Here is a 19,056-nt window from a genome sequence, read left to right on the forward strand (position 1 = left end):
AAAATATACGACGTTTCTAATAAAATTCAAAGTAATTCTATCCATGAAGGAAGAAGATTATTAACCATAGGCAAATGGTCTAAATAGTAAATAGTTATTAGCTAAGGGCAATGTGGTAAGCGGCTTGTTGGAAAAGAAATGTGAATCTAATGGACCTTAGTTTACAAAATTAATCTAAGGGAAATGAGTAAAACGTTCTCTTTATTTGGTAAAATATAGCAAAAACTGCCTAATATTTCAAAATTCAGCAAAACTTCTTGTTGTAGAGAAATTTTAGAATACATTAGAGTTACCATATTAGTCATACAATAAATAAATTATATTATGATATGTGTATTTATTTTAGAAAATCATCATTCAAATAGGGTTATATCAAATCTAAAAACATATCTCATACATGTATTAATAAGTTATATTATCTCTAATGTATTTTATAATTTTTCCCGCATGAATATTATTAACATTTGGAATTGAGAGTTATAATTTAAAGTGAGCCCACATCTTAATTTTTCAACCTCCTCTATGCTCTCACGTGTACGCCTTCAAATTGGATTAATACGTTCCATTTATTCAATAATTAACGATAGAGTAGCTTATAGGATTTGATATTGGTCTTATATGTGAACTCATTTTTACCCCCTCAAGGCCTCAATGTTGGTATGACATCAACGTCGAACTAACTTCTATTAGGAATTAGGATTAGCTTCGTGAGCTGTAACCTTACAATTAGTAACAATAAAGGGCCAACCGCATTAAATGAAATGTAGTAAAATGGAAATTTTTTTAATATAATAATAAATTATGATACATAGTAAATAATTTACGAATTAGTCAAACGATAATAACCTTATTGTTTATTATTTTTTAAAACATATTTTAATTAATGGATAGTGACAGACGCATTAATATGGATATAAACTGTATGATAAGTATACTCATGGAAAAAAATGTTGACAAACTAAACACGAAAATACGAAATGGTCACGTCTATAAAGACAAGAAAATGTGAAAGCAAGAAAAAGTACACGGACTAGTAGTATTGTTTGAACCCCATGACGGTCCTGCAATTATTTTCTTTGACTTTTCTCCATGGCGACGCCAACTAATTCGAGTAAGGCCTATTTAAAGTCGAGGTCGAACAGTTGGAGGTTGTAAGGTAAAAATTATAGTATTAAAATAATTGATGAATATTAATTATTATAATATAAAATCCTGCTTGGTGGTGAAAATCAACAGCGAAGATATGCAAAATGAGGTGATTCGATGCTTACAATAACTATTCCAACGCCGATCTGATGAATCATTTGTTTGACAATCGTACACACCTATCCGCAGTTGAGACGAAAGTAGTCTGAATCTTGGGAAAGTTGTGATACATTTGGCTACAAAGGAAGGGACTTGAGAAGACTGTCATCTTCGCGGCATTTAGCAGAACTTTGTCACTATTAACTAATATCTCAAATAGATGTCATAATATCATATATTATGAAATTATCATATAATTTTGAATGAGGAAAAGACTCTATTAGACATTTAGGCCGGGTTGCAGTTCTGGGCACATTTTGTCTTTGCCCTCATCCTTCCTGAAGCTCAGTTATGATCTCACCGAATTTGTGGACCCATCTTACCTCCCACGTGATTGCCATTACTCCTTTGTTCGTCGTTCTTACGTACAAGTATTTATTCTGTTGACCCATTCATGCACCCACGTTTCGAATATGCAATTTAACCGTAGCCGTTCATCTTACCTTATTCTGTGAACGAACAAAATTCCGCCGTCGATCCGATATGTAAGTACCAACCATGCATTATTATTTGATTTGCTACGTTACAAAATCTTACCGATTATGAAGCACCGACACCTAGGGCCTAGAAATTATGATATTAGGTCCTTCTTTTTATTGGATCAGGAGGAAATTGTTATTGAATAAAAGGAGAAAGCTACGGTGCAACGTGATACGGTATCACCGTTGCATCCAGCCGTTGGATCCACGTGGATGAATATGGTATCACCGTTGCATCCAGCCGTTGGATCCACGTGGATGAATACAGTATCATCGTTGCACCCAGCCGTTGGATTCCACTGGATCCATTCATCCACGTGGATCCAACGGCTGGATGCAACGGTGATACCGTATCACCGTTGCACCATAGCCGGACCCTAAATAAAATCTGAATCTTTCTTTGATTGTATCAATTTGTTGTTGACATCTGCTACAAAGTTGGAAATCGGTCTTAATTTCAAGATTAAGATTTATAAAAAAAAATAAATCGCCGGACCACCGTCAGATATCGCCGGACACCGCCGAAGGTCGCCGGACCACCACCGGACGGTCGCTGGAATACCGTCGGCTTAGCCGGAAGATCGTCGGAATTTTCCGGAAAGTTGCCGGACCGCCGCCACCGACCACCGGACCGTCATTTTATTTTTTATATATATATATATATTATTACTAATATAAATAGTTTAATAGCCAAATTTGATATATAATAGAAATAAAATATCCATGGATCTCCATAACTATATGAATAAAATCCATATCCATGTCCAATATTAAATATTGGATATGGATATGGATATATCCATTATGGATAATTATGGATTTGTGTTTATCCAATATCCATCCATAATTGGATATTTGCCATCCCTATTCATGGAGCGTAATTCTTTCTGACCACACGCATCATCCCAAATGCAGTCCTATTTTAACACTTTTATTTTCATTTATGATATTACACACACACACACACACGCATATATAACCGCCCACCCCCACTTTATCGCGCACCCAATATATATAAAATAGGAAAATGATAAATGTCGAGAAAATTGAGCGAAAGTTGAGGGAAACGACATCCTAAGCTGTCGTTTTGCTGCCTCTCTCTCTCGCCGTTTATTATTTAAAAAATTGATAAAATTAATAGAAATTGTGTATTTAGTTCTCTACACCACACTTAATCAAAATTCAGTAATTCACTTAATCAAAATTCAGTAATTTTCACACATTGATTGTTTTAGTTGAGTGGGTAAAATTTTACCCATCTTACCTTCCACTCAAATAATAACAATAATAACACATCTTCTCTAAAAAAAAAAATAATTTCAAGATTAAGATTTAGTTAATCAAGACTATAAAATTATGACATCTATTTGAGATAATTTTATGCTGACGTGCAGGGCGTTATTACTAAGTCTAGCCATCCAACGCTACTTTATTACCGATAGCACTAATCAACCGTGCTTTTTATTTATTTATTTCCCTAAATTATCAACATCCATTATTTGTGCCAACGCTTATAACAAAAGATCGTTGAGAGAGCCACTGCTGAAGGCAGGAAGTGGCAGACTGGCAGAGGAGAATTTTGTTACCTTATGTGCGTAATAATCCAAGGGCGTTGCCCATGTTCTGGTTAAGTTACGACCATATTTTTCTTTAGTTGGTCCAACAGGTTATAATATAAGCCCACGTTCCAATAATAATACTAAATTTTGAGCTCACTAAACAGAGAAGGGAAACAAAGGAAGTTACGATTTTTATTAAACTTAAAAATCATCATGCTTTCGTATATAGTTTCATTCATAGAAGAGGAATTGACGTTTCGAGTTGTGTTTTTTTTTTTTTTGTTAAGAGAGATTAGAGTAAGAAACGTGCAAATTAAGCTTTCAGGTTAGAATTTTACAACAATGGTAAGATTTGTTCTAACTTTTAACAGTAGCTATAATTGATGTTGAATTGGTGGGAAATCAAGAAGATTTGTGAGTTCCTCGAGAAAATAGTAAGTAGTTCTAAGTCAAATTCCTTGGATTATATATAATTTTAGAACCTCTGCTCTCTTGATTCTCTAACCATGCTGAGAGGGAAATAAGAATGGCCATTGCAATATTCCAAGAAGATTCGTGACCTCTAAGCAATTCGGCATTGCATAGGCCTGCTATATATCAGGGCGACACATTTGTATTAGATTATTAATTTGTGTATAAAAGGAGAGCGTGAATTTTAAAGTCATATTTAATCATTTGATTTATTATTATTATTTTGTAATTATCTTTTCTTAAATAAACTATCAAATTGCTAAATAAACTAAAGTGTGTTTGCTGTGAAACATATTCCAAGATCTTGTTGTTGCGGAAGCGTGACTTTTCAACACTTGTAACTCTATAGCTCACAATGCTGCTAAAATGGCCCTTGGGCGATCAGAGTCTTGTATATGGGTGCATAAGACGCATAAGGCGCCTCCTGACATTACATTTCTCTTTTAATGTTTCAGTTTAATGAAGCAAATTTTAATGTAAAAAAAATTCCTATACAATCTATAAAAGCCCTACATTTTGATACTTATCCATTAAATTTTTCCGCCAACAACTAAGATACGATATACTCTTGGTGCTTGAGAGAGAGAGAGAGAGAGAGAGAGAACTCTTCCTCTAGCTTCCGCTCAAAGATGATGATGATGATGATGATAATAATAATAATAATAATAATAATAAAAGTCTTATAGTTTTCTCTATTCTCTATGGTTATTAGTCATTGCATAAATCCTCAAAAAATCAAAGATAAAATTAATTTATGATTTCACCTCAAATTCCAAATTATCTTTTTATTTTTCTCTTAATTAGTTGTGTTATTTATTTATTCTTATTTCTTTTTAGTATATTCTTTTGTTCATCCACTATTATTATTTTTGTGTGTGCCTATTTTATCCATTTTGAAATAAAACTATATTGAAAAACTTTAAAAAGAAGAAGAATAGAAAAATTAGTTTAATCTAAAAAAAGAATATTAAAAAAGATGTAATTTGAGTGAAGAAACAATAAGTGAAAGTGGTATAATTGAATTAAATTTCATAGATTAGCAATAGTATAATAGAATTTTATTTAATAATTTTACATTTCATATTATTGGAAGAATTGATTTTAAATAATTAAATTTTATAATATAATTAATATATTTTTTCTTCAAATTTTAAGAAGAACTAATTAAGACCTGTTTGAGATTAAAGTTGGGCAGCTGTAGTTTTTAGCTATAGGTTAAAAGTTTTAGAATCAAAATGTTTGGTGAACACTAATTGCTGTAACTTAAAAGTTAAGTCGATTTGATTTTACACTTATATAATAAAAAATTCATTATATTTTCACTAATTTTATAAAAATTAATATTTATTATATATTATGAATTTTTATTATATAATTATAATTCTTTTCACAATAAATATATTTTAAAAGTTATAATACTTTAGTACCAAAGTGGGCCTAATATAACTATATCACTTGAGAAAAACTTCTATCAGCTGGCCTATCACCTCAGCTGAAGGTAGGACCAACTACTTATATTTCTACCATTTGTATATAAATTACTTTTTAATATTAAAATTTATAAATCCTAAAGTAAGATTTATTGACGATTCATAATAATGTTCCCACTCTACCATAAGACAAACTATAACATATTTAGAGATTTTGTCTTTATTTTATTTATTTATATTTTTAACGGTGTTTCTGTTTATTTGATAATTAATATACTCTCTAGAGATCAAAATTTTCTCCTAAGCTAATTGTAATCAAGTTGCTTTAGCAAAATTTACAGTTCATTCCCGTAGTTGTTTTATAATGATGGAAGATTTTTTGCGACACTTAGGTTGTCATTTTTTTAAAATTTTTTTCCCATTTAATAAGAATTCATTTTGCCCCAAAAAAAACACTCCAAGCCTAACCTTTTGATAATTAAATAATATAAACCTTCTTTTTTTTAAAATTTATATTACAGTTTACTCTCATTACATTAAGTCATTATCGGAGCTACTTCACACTTACAAAAATATATTTACAAAAAAAATATAAGGTTTCTAATAAAATTCAAAGTCATTCATTCTTTCTATAAAATATATTTACAAAAAAAATATAAGGTTTCTAGTAAATAGCTATTAGCTAAGGCGCCTAAGGCAATGTGATAAGCGGCTTTGTCGCAAAAGAAATGTGGATCTAATGGACCTCAGACACATCCCTTGGGCAAAGATTAGAGCAAGAAGCGAGAAGGGAGGAGTGGCTACTCTATCGTTAATTATTTAATAAATCAAATCTGTTAATCCAATTTAAACACCCAATTTATATGATAACTCCGAATTTTGAAACATTAATAATACTGACGACAGGAGGTTTTGCTAGATTTTAAAATATTTAGGGGTTTTCGCTATATTTTAACAAACAAGAAGGGGGTTGGCACTTAATATTTTATCATGTTTTTGTATGTAACTCATTTTCACTGCTTTAATGTCAGTTATGACATTAACATTGAACTGATCTGTATTAAGAGTAGCTTCGAGTTGCCGTACTACAACTAGTAACAATAAAGGATAGTTAATGAAAGTATAATAAAATGAAAGATTTATGTTTGCAAATGTGATGATTTATTGAAGTAATTGTTTGATGCTTACTAGTTAATCCTGGGCCTGGCTATCTCTGAATACTGCGGCTTGCCGCCTGATCGATCGATATGCTTCTTGCCCCATCACATTTGACAATCGACATTTTTCTTTCACTTTTTGTCCGGCGGGCAAAGAACCAAAATGACTCGAGAGTAGACGAAGCTATATTATGTACAATTGCATTAGCTTCTCAAATAATCTATTTTAGGATATATTTTGAAATAATCAGTTTTATGAACAATTTAATAAATGTTTGTAAATTAAAATTATACCATAATAATTTATAATATAATTTGAGATGCATGTTTGGTAAATTAATCATAAAAAGAAATATGTAAAATGAAATGACGAAGGTGAACTAGTGATGTTATTTGGTTATATTAAAAACAATTAAAATTTTAATTCAAAAAATTACAATTTATTTCGAAGCAAATTATTCAATTAAGAAATATTTTTATGTTTTTCAACTTTCTATTTATATTTTCTTTAAATCATTACTTTAAATACGATCTTTTTTTTTTTTTACTTTTCCATTCATGTTTCAAAAAATAATGAACTTGTGTTTATATCCACTTTAAAATAAAAAAAATATTTACTAAGAAATTGAAAATAGATCACCGGAAAAATTGAAAATAGCTCATCGGCCAAGCACCCGCGATGAGGAAGGATGTCGCCCTTAGAACGCACCGCCATCATCATTGAAATCCGAGTTCTCCAATAACACCCTTACTATCATGACCGTCGGAAAATAGTGAACAAGTTCACCGCACGCAGCGGTCAAATTTTCAGATACTGCCGGAAATGGTCCGTTATCAATACCGCTTATACCAATCGAACCCTAAGACCATGATGTGCTCAAATATAGCATAAGATTTTGTCAGAAAATGGGCAATCCTACTACACGCGCAATTCATGACGAAGGTTGCAGCATGTCCGCTGTGAAACCGAACCGCTGTGGATGGAAATATTCACTCCGTTGCATGGATCGTTGGATTCCGAGTTTTTTTTTTTATGCTAACAATGTTTCACAAGCTTGAATGCCAATGTCAACAATGGCGGCTCCCCGCCGCCGGCGGTAGCCTCTGGTTTTCAGTTTGATTTTTTTTATATTGAATAAAATTCAAATAAATATTTCATAGTTAATAAGGTAATTAAATTTAAATATTGACGCAGGGTTATTTTGGGATTAGGAAAAATAAAGAGGGTAAAAATGACATATAAACAATTCATAATCAGATTTTAGCACTCCCTTCTACAAAATTTTCTTTCTTTCCGTGACCATCTTGAAGGACATCGGCCAAGGGTCAAACTTCTTCCTGCGCACTGTGAATAAGGCGTGGGGTGTTCGGTATCTGTCCAGGTTTTTTTTATTTTTCCTAAATTTCACGGCAAAACAAATAATATTTTGAGCCTCACATAATTTGCCTTGATTTTGGGGAAAAAAAAAAAGAATTGGAAAGCAAATTAAATTATTTTTTCTTTCATAATTTCTCACTAATTTTCTGAAGAAGCAATTTGGATCATAATGCAACGTAATATACGATCAATTGAAATTAAGTTAAAAAGAAATGCAGTGAATGCATCAATATATACATTTTAAAAAAAATTTGTAACATAAATCTTCCCTTCCGCTTCTCCCATGGAAACTTCACTTCTCCGTCACTCCCTACCTCCTCTCCTAACCCCGACGGGGATTCTTTTGAAAACCACCGTCCTGCATTCGGCAACAATCCTTCTTCCACACAAAATATATCCTCTCTAGACCCTTTTTCAATCACTCTCTCTTTTCCTTGCCCTCACCATCACCGTCACCAACGTAACCAAATTTCTTCAGTTTCTCCACAATCTTCCCCATGGTGCTACTACTACCACCATCATCAACACCACCAACACCATTACCATTATTTTTTCTATAATTCACGCGTGCCTGAGGCGGTTTCAGGCGGTTATACTTATTGGGTTTGTTCAATTTATCTAACCAACTGCTACTAGAACATAAGTTAGCATTCTCATCTTTATCATGTTGAGAAAAACAAATTATTCCTGGATAAAGAACAAATTTTTCTTGGCGGGTTTTTTTCATGGGCAGAGTTTGAAGAGGAATTTTTATAAAATAAATTATTTTTAAGAGGAATTGTGTAACCGCACCTTAAGAAATGAAAATGGGTACCGTGGAGCTTTGAAAAGGATGATTGAAACGAATCGAAAATGGCTGTTGTTATCATTAATTAGCTAAAGATCTTCTGCGCATAAACTAAATTTAGTGAAAAAGCAGGCATCGATTGCCACTGTTTTGAGGCTACGAATTTGAGGCTTTGGGTTTCCGAAGCTCAGCAGCACTTAGACGCTGACATATTTCTCAAGACTCTATTTTGCCATGGCTACGTTATCTGTGGCGGGGAAAAATATCTAAGGTAATAGTATTTGGATTATGAAAAATGAATAAAAAAATAAAATTATAAAAAACAGAGAAATTAGACATATAAATATTATCTGCTTCTTAACTGAAAAGAAAATAGAAATCAAAATATTTTGAAGATATTAATATGCATTGGAAAATCTTTTAAAAGTAAAATAAAAAAGAGTAAAATATTAACACAAGACTTGTCCAGTCCTATTGTGACCAAGTTTTACTCCTAAACTTACAAAAATATTACATGTAAAACCCTATATTACTTATTGACATTAATTAAAGTATGAATTACTTACTGACATTAATTAAAGTATGAATATTAAAGTAAAAGTGTCCTTCTATTCTAATATAAAAGTATACTATTCGTTCTATAGAATGGAAATTCTTTTTTCATGTAACAGAGGTCTTTTCTTTTTCTTTTTTCTTAAAAACAAATTTTTTGTTTTATGTTATAGAACATTGACAATTTGAAAATTACCACAAGTAGAGAATCCTAAACTGCCCAAAGTTGTTCAGTTCTGAACAAGACAACAACAGTCATAAAGCCGCATATTAATGCTAATCAATCTAATCCCATTAGTTCATGTGAAATCATATTCTGATACTAACTATTTGTGAAATTACGGGTAAAACTTAATTAGTTTAAAAATCAACTTTCCATGTGGGGCTTTAGATCTTAACATATTTTTGCAAGTGAATTAATGTTAAGGCATTAAAATGTTAAAAACTTTGCAGGACTTGAGTGATATGACAACATGAAAGTACTAGATAGCATAGCATTGCCTCCAAAATGTTAAACATAAGTGCGTTTGCAGAGTGTTTCGAACATTTCAATTTTGCCCGACTCAAGCTCAGTGAAGAACAAACACAGGTCAAGCTTTTCATCATTACAATTCGAATCCAGCGTACGCTATATACAATATAAAGATGCCATTAGATCATCATCTGATGCCAGAATATTCTCTTTTTTTTCTATTTAAACCCACCCATCACTTGATCTCTTCATCTCAGTTCAGTTCTGGTTCTGTGTGCATTTGCAGGTTCTAATTTCTCTTTAAACCCTGAAGGTTATTTAAGCTCTTTGCGCATTGCATGAATATTCTGTGTCTTTTTGTATTGGGTATTAGGACTATGGCCTTTATAGTGAATGTTGTGAAATGGGTTCTTTAGAAATGGTTATGATACTTGTTTACATTCCTCCAAATTTTGAGATTTTTTGTTGGTAATGTTGAGTTCTTTTTCGTGTTAGCTGTAGAGAGTACTGGTACTTTTGGCTGTTTTTGGTGTTACTGAAGAGCTAGGTAGCATAAATTACTTTAGATATTTAACATGAGTCAATACGCAAGAGAAGGTATGTATACAACCAAATAGATTGCTGATGTGTAATGATCAGAAACACTGATTTGTTGATGGGAATAAATTAGTCTGTTCAAAATGTATACCATTCGCAATGTAATTGAAAATGATCCTTTAGTGATTTATCTCTTTTTGGTACATTCTTTTTATTGGTTCGTTCTTCGATTTTTGTGGATTGTATTATGGATACAATACTAAGTTTAAAATCTTAATTAGCTTTGAAATTAACCTCCAGGTCATGGCGCAGTTAGGGATGCATACAGTGGTATCAGCATCATTGTATTCTTGTTCATCTTTTCTATTAGATTTCTTAACAGCATTGATATGCATAGAATCTGGAAGAATTCCGGTTGGTTAATCTGTAATAGTCCTACTTATTTTAGTTGTTTTGATGAAGAGGAGAAATGTTTTTCGAAGTGGAATTGCTCAGGATGTATCAGTGCCTGCTAAAATTTTGGACAGAAACGGGCTGCAGGTTCCTCAGCGATATTTGTAACACGCCTGTTGAAGGGCTTGATAAATGAGAAGGCTTGCAAGTATCACTGTTACTTTCTTTCAGTAACCAACTAGAAGAGCATCGGCAGAGAGCGGGGAACTGTGAATGAGTCAGGGGTTGTGTTCTTCCCTGTAACATTTCTGTGTCGCACTTTCTTGCCTGTCAAGGGAGAAATCTTGCATGGAGTTATTCAAATGAACAACAAGCAAAGATAGGGAATGGCTTAGTGGTCCAGTTCTTGGTGACTGCAGTGCAATGGATTGACGAAGGGAATCACTTGGACCAATTTCATTATCTAGTCGGGCAGGAACTGATGATATTAACTTGTAAATGCTTGTAGATATTATGCAGGTATAGTGAATGGACTTGCATTTGCTTGCAGTATAAGCAAGAGGAGGTTTATATAAATTACTTTTTTTTAAAAAAAAAAATCTTGTGGATATGTAACTGCTACTTATATATAAGTCTAGAAGGCTAGTTTCTCAGCATATTAGAAACATAAATGATGGATACTATCTTCTATTTTGTTGCATATTAATTTACTTAAGCCATTTTGCTATCTCAGCATTGCAGTTTGCAATTCCCTAATCTGAAAATTGTAAATTTCATTATTGTCTCTTATATATTTTCTCAATCATTTTGTTAAGAAACAATTTGTATCAAGATGCAATGAAAACGTATGATAATTTTATATAAGCTTTATTGTTTTACAAAATTTTGGTTATACAAATTAGAAAAAGAAAAGATTTGAGACTTGCAATTGAGTCTATGTTAGTAAGTTTATTTAGTTTCGATAGCATAAGCCAGTCCAAGTTCAAGAATCCAAAAAGGTGGAATCAGAGGAGGAAAAGTTTATGAGAACAAAGTACTAAAACTAGACTCACTGCATATCTTTTAGATATTATTTATCTATTTGTAAATAAGCTCCTAACACATTAACACCTAATAAAATTGATTATATTAACCTTATATTACAGAGCTTTCACCAATACAATATAAAGAGTATTTTAGTTAATTACTAATGTTGGAATGTTAATATGCTACTTGTAATTTCATGTTGACCTTTTATTTGTACTTAATCCTCTTTTGATGATAATAGCTCAACACAAAAGAGGATTAGATACAATCTCAGTTGTAGTAGTGTATACACATATAATATAACACTGAGAAGTAGTAGTGTATACACATATAATATAACACTGAGAATAAAGATTGAAGAGATGGAAATTACATATTAACTACTAGAAACAGAGACAGAAACATGCTAATTTCTCCAACATGGAGATTTGTTTTTTTCTAATTATATCATGAAGCCCAGCAACCTTTGCGCCAATCCACAAGCAAACTTGAACATGCCGAAAAGCACAAAGAGGATGAAGTTCAAACCAAGGACACAATTAGCAATGGAAAGCCGAAGAGAAGGTGCCAGCATTGGGGATGTGCCTGTAACAAATGCAACCGTCATTGCTAACATGGAAGCCGGGATGAAACAATGAGCCACATTGACAAGAAACGTCATTTGCCGAAGGGTCTTAGTTGAAGTAAGAAAATGGATAAAGACAGCTGAAAGGGAGAGCACGACGGCCATGGCATTAGCTATAACAAATGCTTGAAAAGCTGCATTTTTCTGCGAATTGGAGAGCTGGGGATTGGGCCTTCTTGAGCCCAGTAACCACCGGGTAATTTGAACCCCGCAGCGAACGTAACTGTTGCTATGAGTGTGGCCGCCACAGTTTGTTGCGGTTTTAGATCTTTTACTTCATCATCAAGCGACATTTTTTATTTTTGCATCTGGATAACATTTCAAAAGAGTCTCTTTTTTTATCACCATTTGGATATTTTTAGCATCCCCTATCACGCGGAATTTGTTAAAATGTTAATTAGAAATGTTGGAATGCAACTTTCAATTTCCAGTTGACCTTCTCAAGCTCTTGAAGGTGAAAACTGTTGGCATCTGGTTATCCAGTTTGTAATTATACTGTTGTCCTACATTAGCTGATTTTTAAATTTAGATGCAAGTGTTAATTAGCAGTTGGAATCTGGCTGTACATATGAACTTTGTCAACTTATGTCTAACTGCAGGTCTGCAGCTCTATCCTTTATGCAATTCATAAGTAGACTGTAGACATTGCAAAACTATAATTTGTTTCGAATTCTATAATTGATTTTGATGGTAGAATATCCAAAAGAAAAAATCTCTTCACAATTTGAAATTAATTTGGAATGCTTATGCAACAACTAATTCTTTATCATAAATAGATGATATCATTTCTTTCAAGCTCTTAGTACGTTTTACAACCTTGAAGCAATACACCAAATAAGATAGTGTAACAAATTTCAATCACAACTTATAACTCCAGACCATAATTATAGTACAATAACTTTTCCTTCGCTTTTGAAATAACCATGTAAAACATGAAAATCACCAAGAAGACGAAGGCCAAGCCAATGATACATGTGACAATGGCAAGCCCTAAAGAAGGTGCCAACACTGCGTATGTGCCTGTAACGAATGCTATTATCATTGCTGCCATGGCAACCAACGTGAACCAAAGGGCAAAACTAAATAAAAAGATGGATTTTTCAAAAAGCTTAAGTGACAGAAAGAAATGGAAAAGGACAGCAGAAAGTGAGAGGACCATGGCTATGGCGTCTGATATAACAAATGCTTGAAAAGCTACGTTTTTATTGAGAATTGCAGTGCCCCTGTTTGGGCCATCTTCAGTATCACTCTTGTAACCACCGGGTAAGGTGAATGCCGCAGCAAAGGTTACTGTTGCTATGAGTGCTGCCACTACCAAATGATATTCTGATGCTTTTTCCACACCAAAGACATTTTCTTCTAAATATTCCCAAAACGGATAAAACGCACGCTTTTTGTTTTTGTTGATTTTGACGACACAGTCTGGATAGTTTCCACTCCCATCAGCTTTGGACAATTTTTCGATTTCTTTCTGCAATCATATTTGCCAAATTATGAATGTAACTAAAAGAAAACAAGCTTAAAAAAGAAAAAAAAAAAGAAAGGGAAGGAAAAATTGACTTGTCTTTGACATCTACGCGCCGGACAATACAATTTATTAATTAAAATATTAAAATTTAATTTCATATATGATGTTAGAATCAATAATGTTTATTTATACACGGCAAAAGAAATGCATATAATTGAATCCTAAATAAATAATTGTTATAAAAACACCCTTTACAAAAGATCTAGAAAAAATTAGCATAAATCAAAATCAAATTTCATTTCTCATATCCATATAAAAACTATAACATTGATGAGTTAAAAAAAAGGAATTAAGTACCTCGAGTTCAGGAAATCCATAACGATTTATGTGTTCAACACTAATATTTTGCTTGTTGACAGCTTGATAATAACCTTTAGCAATTTTCCAAGGGACAATGTCATAGCCGTCATTGCCTGGATGTGGACAGACAGCAGCAAGCACATGGAAGGGAGTGTTCCCCTTCTCATCCTTCTCAAAAATTAGATTTCTGACTACCGGATATTTGTTCAGCAGACGTTTCAGTTGTCTAATACTAAAACTAACCATAGCAAAGTGAAGAACATTCCATCCTCTGTCATCAACCAATTCACAACATTCCGGACAATGATCAATAATTTGTCGTGCTATCCAACTATTCCCTTGGCCGGCTGCTAAATGAAGAGCTGTCATCTTCCGATCTTTGTCAGCAATCAACGCAGCAGATTTATCAGCTCTTAATATTAAGATGCCGAAGAAGCCGAAGCGATCAATATACGCAGCGTAATGGAGTGAGTCCAACCGTGTTGGTCTCTTTCTTTGGTCAAACTTTTCTTTCTGTCAAGTAATAGTTTTATCTCACCTAAAAAGAAAAGAAAATTAAACAACTAAGCTTATGTTTGATATTATTTTTAAAATAAAATCCATTTAAGAATAGATCCTGTTAGTAAAATTTTTATCAAAAAAAATTTAATTTTTTGATTGCCAATAAAAATTTGATTAAAATTATAAAATTATTTTAATGAATAATTTTTTTAAAATTATGTTATAAAATAAATAAAATAAATTGTCAAACAAATAAAAAATATTTCAGATATTTAAATATTTTAAAAAGTTTTCAAACTCTGTTATTAAAAGGTTAAAATTTATATTTTTATTAGAATAAATTATTTAATCTTTAAAAATTTTATTAAAAAACCGAACAATTTAAAAAACAATTATGGTATTAAATTTGAGCGCTGCTATTTACCCCGGGTCAAACCCCGGGTCAAGTCCCGAAGATTGTGCAAAACGACATCGTTTTGAGAATTAATTTTTTATTATTTTAAAATTAAACATTTGTTGTTTCATTTCTCTTTTCATTTTCGTTCATTTTTCTTCCCAAGTACAGAGCATTGTTATCTTCTTCACAGCCCCATCTAATTCCTCCAAATCTACTTTTGAAAACGATGCATCACAAAAACGTTGCTTCTGCAAATGACAGATCAAGTAAATGAATGCACTTAAATCATGTAGCTTGGCTGGTTTTTCAAAATCTGCTTTTGTCTTTACTTTTGCATCGTTTTCAGAAGCAAAGTTTAAGGTTGTGATGTGTTTTAATAATCTTATAAGTATCCTGCTGAGGATTGCAACACAAAGAAGCAAATTAAAACAAAACACGAGAAGAGGAAGAAAAATAATTAATTAAACAACATAGTCGCTTTAAATACTACAAAAATTACAAAAAAAAATGCTTCACTTTAACTGACAAGTATGGGAGTTTTAATAACAGTTACAAACTCCAATTTTTTTTTTTATGGCAATAGTGGACAATAAATTTGATAAACAAACTAGAACAATTTGACCAATATACATAAAGATCTAAGCTCAAGAGGATGTAGAGTTGATGGAAGAGATAGATGGCAAAGTCAAGAACAAAAGCCAAGAACAACAACAACAAAGGCTCAGTGATGACATTATTGCTAGATCCAAGCTTTTGGAAGTTTGAGTGAAGCTTGATCGCCATGAATGACTTCTTCATAACCCACCTTCAAAACCCAGCTGATGTTAACAGATCGATTCATTGGATGAGACAATCGTGTATGTGAGGGTATGAGAGCAAAGAGACTTGTTGTTGTACTGTTGGGAATGAGGCAGCTGCGTGGAGACGGGAGAAAGCGGCTGCTGCGGTGGAGCTTGTGGCAACGGCTGGCAGCTTGAAGACGAGAGAGAAAGAGTTGCGATGAGGGAGAAAGGAAAGCAGTGTACTGAGAAAGAAATGAAAGAGCCAGATGCGTGAACTTGGGACGCGTGAGGTACTCTTTGCACTCATGCTCTTCTTTGTGTGAATATCGGCGTTGTTATAAGTAACCTTTTGTTTTTTTTTTGGCTAAAACGGTGCGTTTTTACGATGTTGGGGTTTGATTCGGGGTTTGTTTCGGGGGAAGTAGCATTTTCCATTAAATTTTGTACGAAAGCATGCGCATCCATACCGCAAGAGCGACTGCAGACTGCTGCATGAAGGGCAGTCTTTCCATTGGGGCCTTCATGGGCCGGTGACGGACACTTTTGTAATATTTCAGCTGATATCTCCTTATGTGCCCTCGCGGCTGCCAAGTAAAGTGGAGTTTCACCGCTACCGTTAGCAGAATACGGAAAAGCAGGGTCTGCTCCCAATAAAATTTTCACGACATCAAGACTACCACTTTGCACTGCCTCGTGCAACGCTGTGTCTTCTTCGTCATTTTTCATCCCTAGCATATGCCTTGCTGTACTTTCCACGCCACTTTCTATCTCTTGATCGGACTCTTGTTTCGCAATTTCAATCAGAGCTTCCACAACAGCTGCATGCCCGTATCTGGCCGCAACATGTAGTGGGGCATCACCTTTGGCATTAACTTGTAGTAGCAATGATGGACACATTTCAATTATCCGTTCCACGAACTTGGTTGAGACACTTTCTCCTTCTTTATTCTGAGTGTAGGATGCAATTATGTTGACGTGCAGGACGGTATTCTTTTTGTGAGTCACTAGGCTTCCAAGTTGACGATCTATCGCCAATTGGTTGAAGGGTTCAATTTCCCCCTTTGCAGCAGCCTCGTACAGATCAGAGTTCATGATATTTGAGTTGTTGAGTACAAGTGGTGGGGAAGAAGCTAGTGGGCTTGTTTGGTTAGCTGTTCAACTAGAGGGAATGCTGTCAGCAGTAATTATAAGATAGCAAACTGAAATTAAAAAATTAGCTCAAGTATTTCTTTCTTTCACTGTTGGGCTTCGCTTTTCGCTTTACAACTGGACTTGGGGCCTTTTATCTTTATGCACCAGTCACTGTCTACCACAGTCCTTAGACCAGACGTTTTTCATGACAGAACTGGTTTTTTTTTTTTTTTTGTTAGGAAAACGTGTCTTCTATTAAAGAACCAATAATAGCTTAAAATATACTGACAGATGGATGTAAATACAAAAATATATCAAGTTTAAGAGTAATTATAAGATAATTCATAAGACTCAAGTTAAAGTTGACACATGGATGTAAATACAAAAATATATCAAGTTTAAGAGTAATTATAAGATAATTCATAAGACTCAAGTTAAAGTTAGAGCAATGTATAACAATAATACATAACTTTAAACACTACAAATTTTCCTAACATTTTTAAAAATAAATTTTACTAAATATTTAATTTATTCTCTTCACAGTTAATTATTTCTACTACTAATAAAAATCATTTTAAAAGCTATAGAATTACCAAATTGACCCTAAATAATTTCACACATTAAGATCTAATGAAACACTGGAGGAACCCATTTCAACTACTGTTGGTTAAACCCCTTTCCTATCTTCAAAAAAAACTCATAGTCTGTAGTGGACAGATCCCAATTTTGATTCTATCTTTAAAAAATTTTAATACAATGTTCATAGTTAATATTATATTACTCCAGTTAAATAATAAGTTGCACCGTGATCATCTGACAATTAAATAATGTATACTTTATCTCTGTTTTATTTAATATACTCTTTGTAAATTAAGATCTTCTCATATACCTAACCATTTAACATATAAATAATTTATACATTTTTTAAAATTTATATTATAATTTACTTTCATTACATTAAGTTTTTATTAAAACCTAAAAATGAGCCATCCCATTTATAAAGAAATATTTATAAAAAAAATGAATTTACTATCAAAATTCTTCTTTATTCCACTTAGATATGTGAACAATTTATTATTTTATTTTGTTAACAATCAATTTGGGTCTCAAATCAATGACAATATGCGTAGAAAAAATCTAAATCAAACAAGCTAATAAAAATTGTGGACTTGAAAAATTTTTGGCGTCACATATTAATATAAATTGCATGTTTAGTTTCTTAATCACATTACTGAAAATTATATAAATTATATGATAGGTATAATAATATTATTGGAGAAGCTAAACAGTAAACACAAAAAGATCAAGTCCAAAAAAAAAGAAAAAAAAAAGGAAAAATTGCTGTGTGTAGTTTTGTTTGAACCCCAATAGTTAGTTGTCTTATAAGAAAGACTAAAAGACTCTACTGAGGCCCACCGCTGATAAAAAAGGTTGTACCTTACGTTAAACGTAAGGTAGCAGCTCCCTTTCTTTTTTATAATATTTGACTGTTCTTTATGGATGGTGAAGAATCACGTAAGGTAGTAGCTCCCTTTTTTTTTTTATAATATTTGATTGTTCTTTATGGATGGTGAAGAATCTTGACGCTAAATGATCGGATTACACTTGGAAATTAGCTATCAAGAATCACACAGATTCGTCTTTTCTTTCTTTTTCAATATTTTTCTCTTTTTGCATTTGGCGTCATTAGTACTGAGTCGATGGTCCATTTTTTCAATATCCTTTGCTTTTGCTGTGCTGACACTTTTTTTTTTTTTTTTCAGTCAGAAGGCTATGATGACACTTGTATAGACTAAAGAGTGTACTTTCAAACGCGGGTGGAGATCTAGGGAAACTTGGAGAGACTTGATCTCAAAAAAGACCAAAAATAAGGTGAGGGGATCGTGGTGATTGTCTAACATGCTCAATTGAGTTTGTACTGATTGGAACCTAACTACGACACATATTAAATAAATCTCAATCGGTGCTCATCACGGATCGAGCCAAACATCGAATCCTATCTCATTTTTTTTCCTATTTTTTATGTCCAAAAAATTTCTTGCGAAAGTCCGCACTTGATAATAACTGTATGTGTATGTGTGTGTGTGTCGTCGTTTAAGCGAACCTGTAGGATATGTATAGACTGCAGCATGCAAGGCAGTCTTCCCATCGAGGCTTTCACGAGTAGGTGATGGGCAGTTCTGTAAAATTTTAGTTACTATCTCGACAGATCCATTTGCCGCAGCAATATAGAGCGGAGTTTTGCT

General features: G+C 32.9%; 1 protein-coding gene across 3 annotated transcripts in view; it reads right to left on the bottom strand.

Moving 5' to 3' along the window:
* Positions 1-19,056, bottom strand: part of LOC112497017 (ankyrin repeat-containing protein At5g02620-like) — a 72,772-nt gene that overhangs the window by 5,469 nt on the left and 48,247 nt on the right. Inside the window, exons 3-4 of one of the 3 annotated variants that reach the window (XM_052437071.1) lie at positions 13,997-14,070; positions 12,937-13,642 (exon numbers count right to left, since the gene is read on the bottom strand). In XM_052437071.1, coding sequence (XP_052293031.1) covers positions 13,037-13,642; positions 13,997-14,070 — 680 coding nt within the window. In that variant the 3' untranslated portion in view covers positions 12,937-13,036. Of the gene's footprint in view, positions 1-12,936; positions 13,643-13,996; positions 14,071-14,504; positions 14,538-19,056 lie in introns of those variants that run through there. The other 2 variants (XM_052437070.1, XM_052437075.1) reach the window with 2 other exon arrangements.

Source organism: Citrus sinensis, chromosome 1, assembly GCF_022201045.2.
Source record: "Citrus sinensis cultivar Valencia sweet orange chromosome 1, DVS_A1.0, whole genome shotgun sequence".
In the NCBI taxonomy this organism is placed as follows: domain Eukaryota; kingdom Viridiplantae; phylum Streptophyta; class Magnoliopsida; order Sapindales; family Rutaceae; genus Citrus; species Citrus sinensis.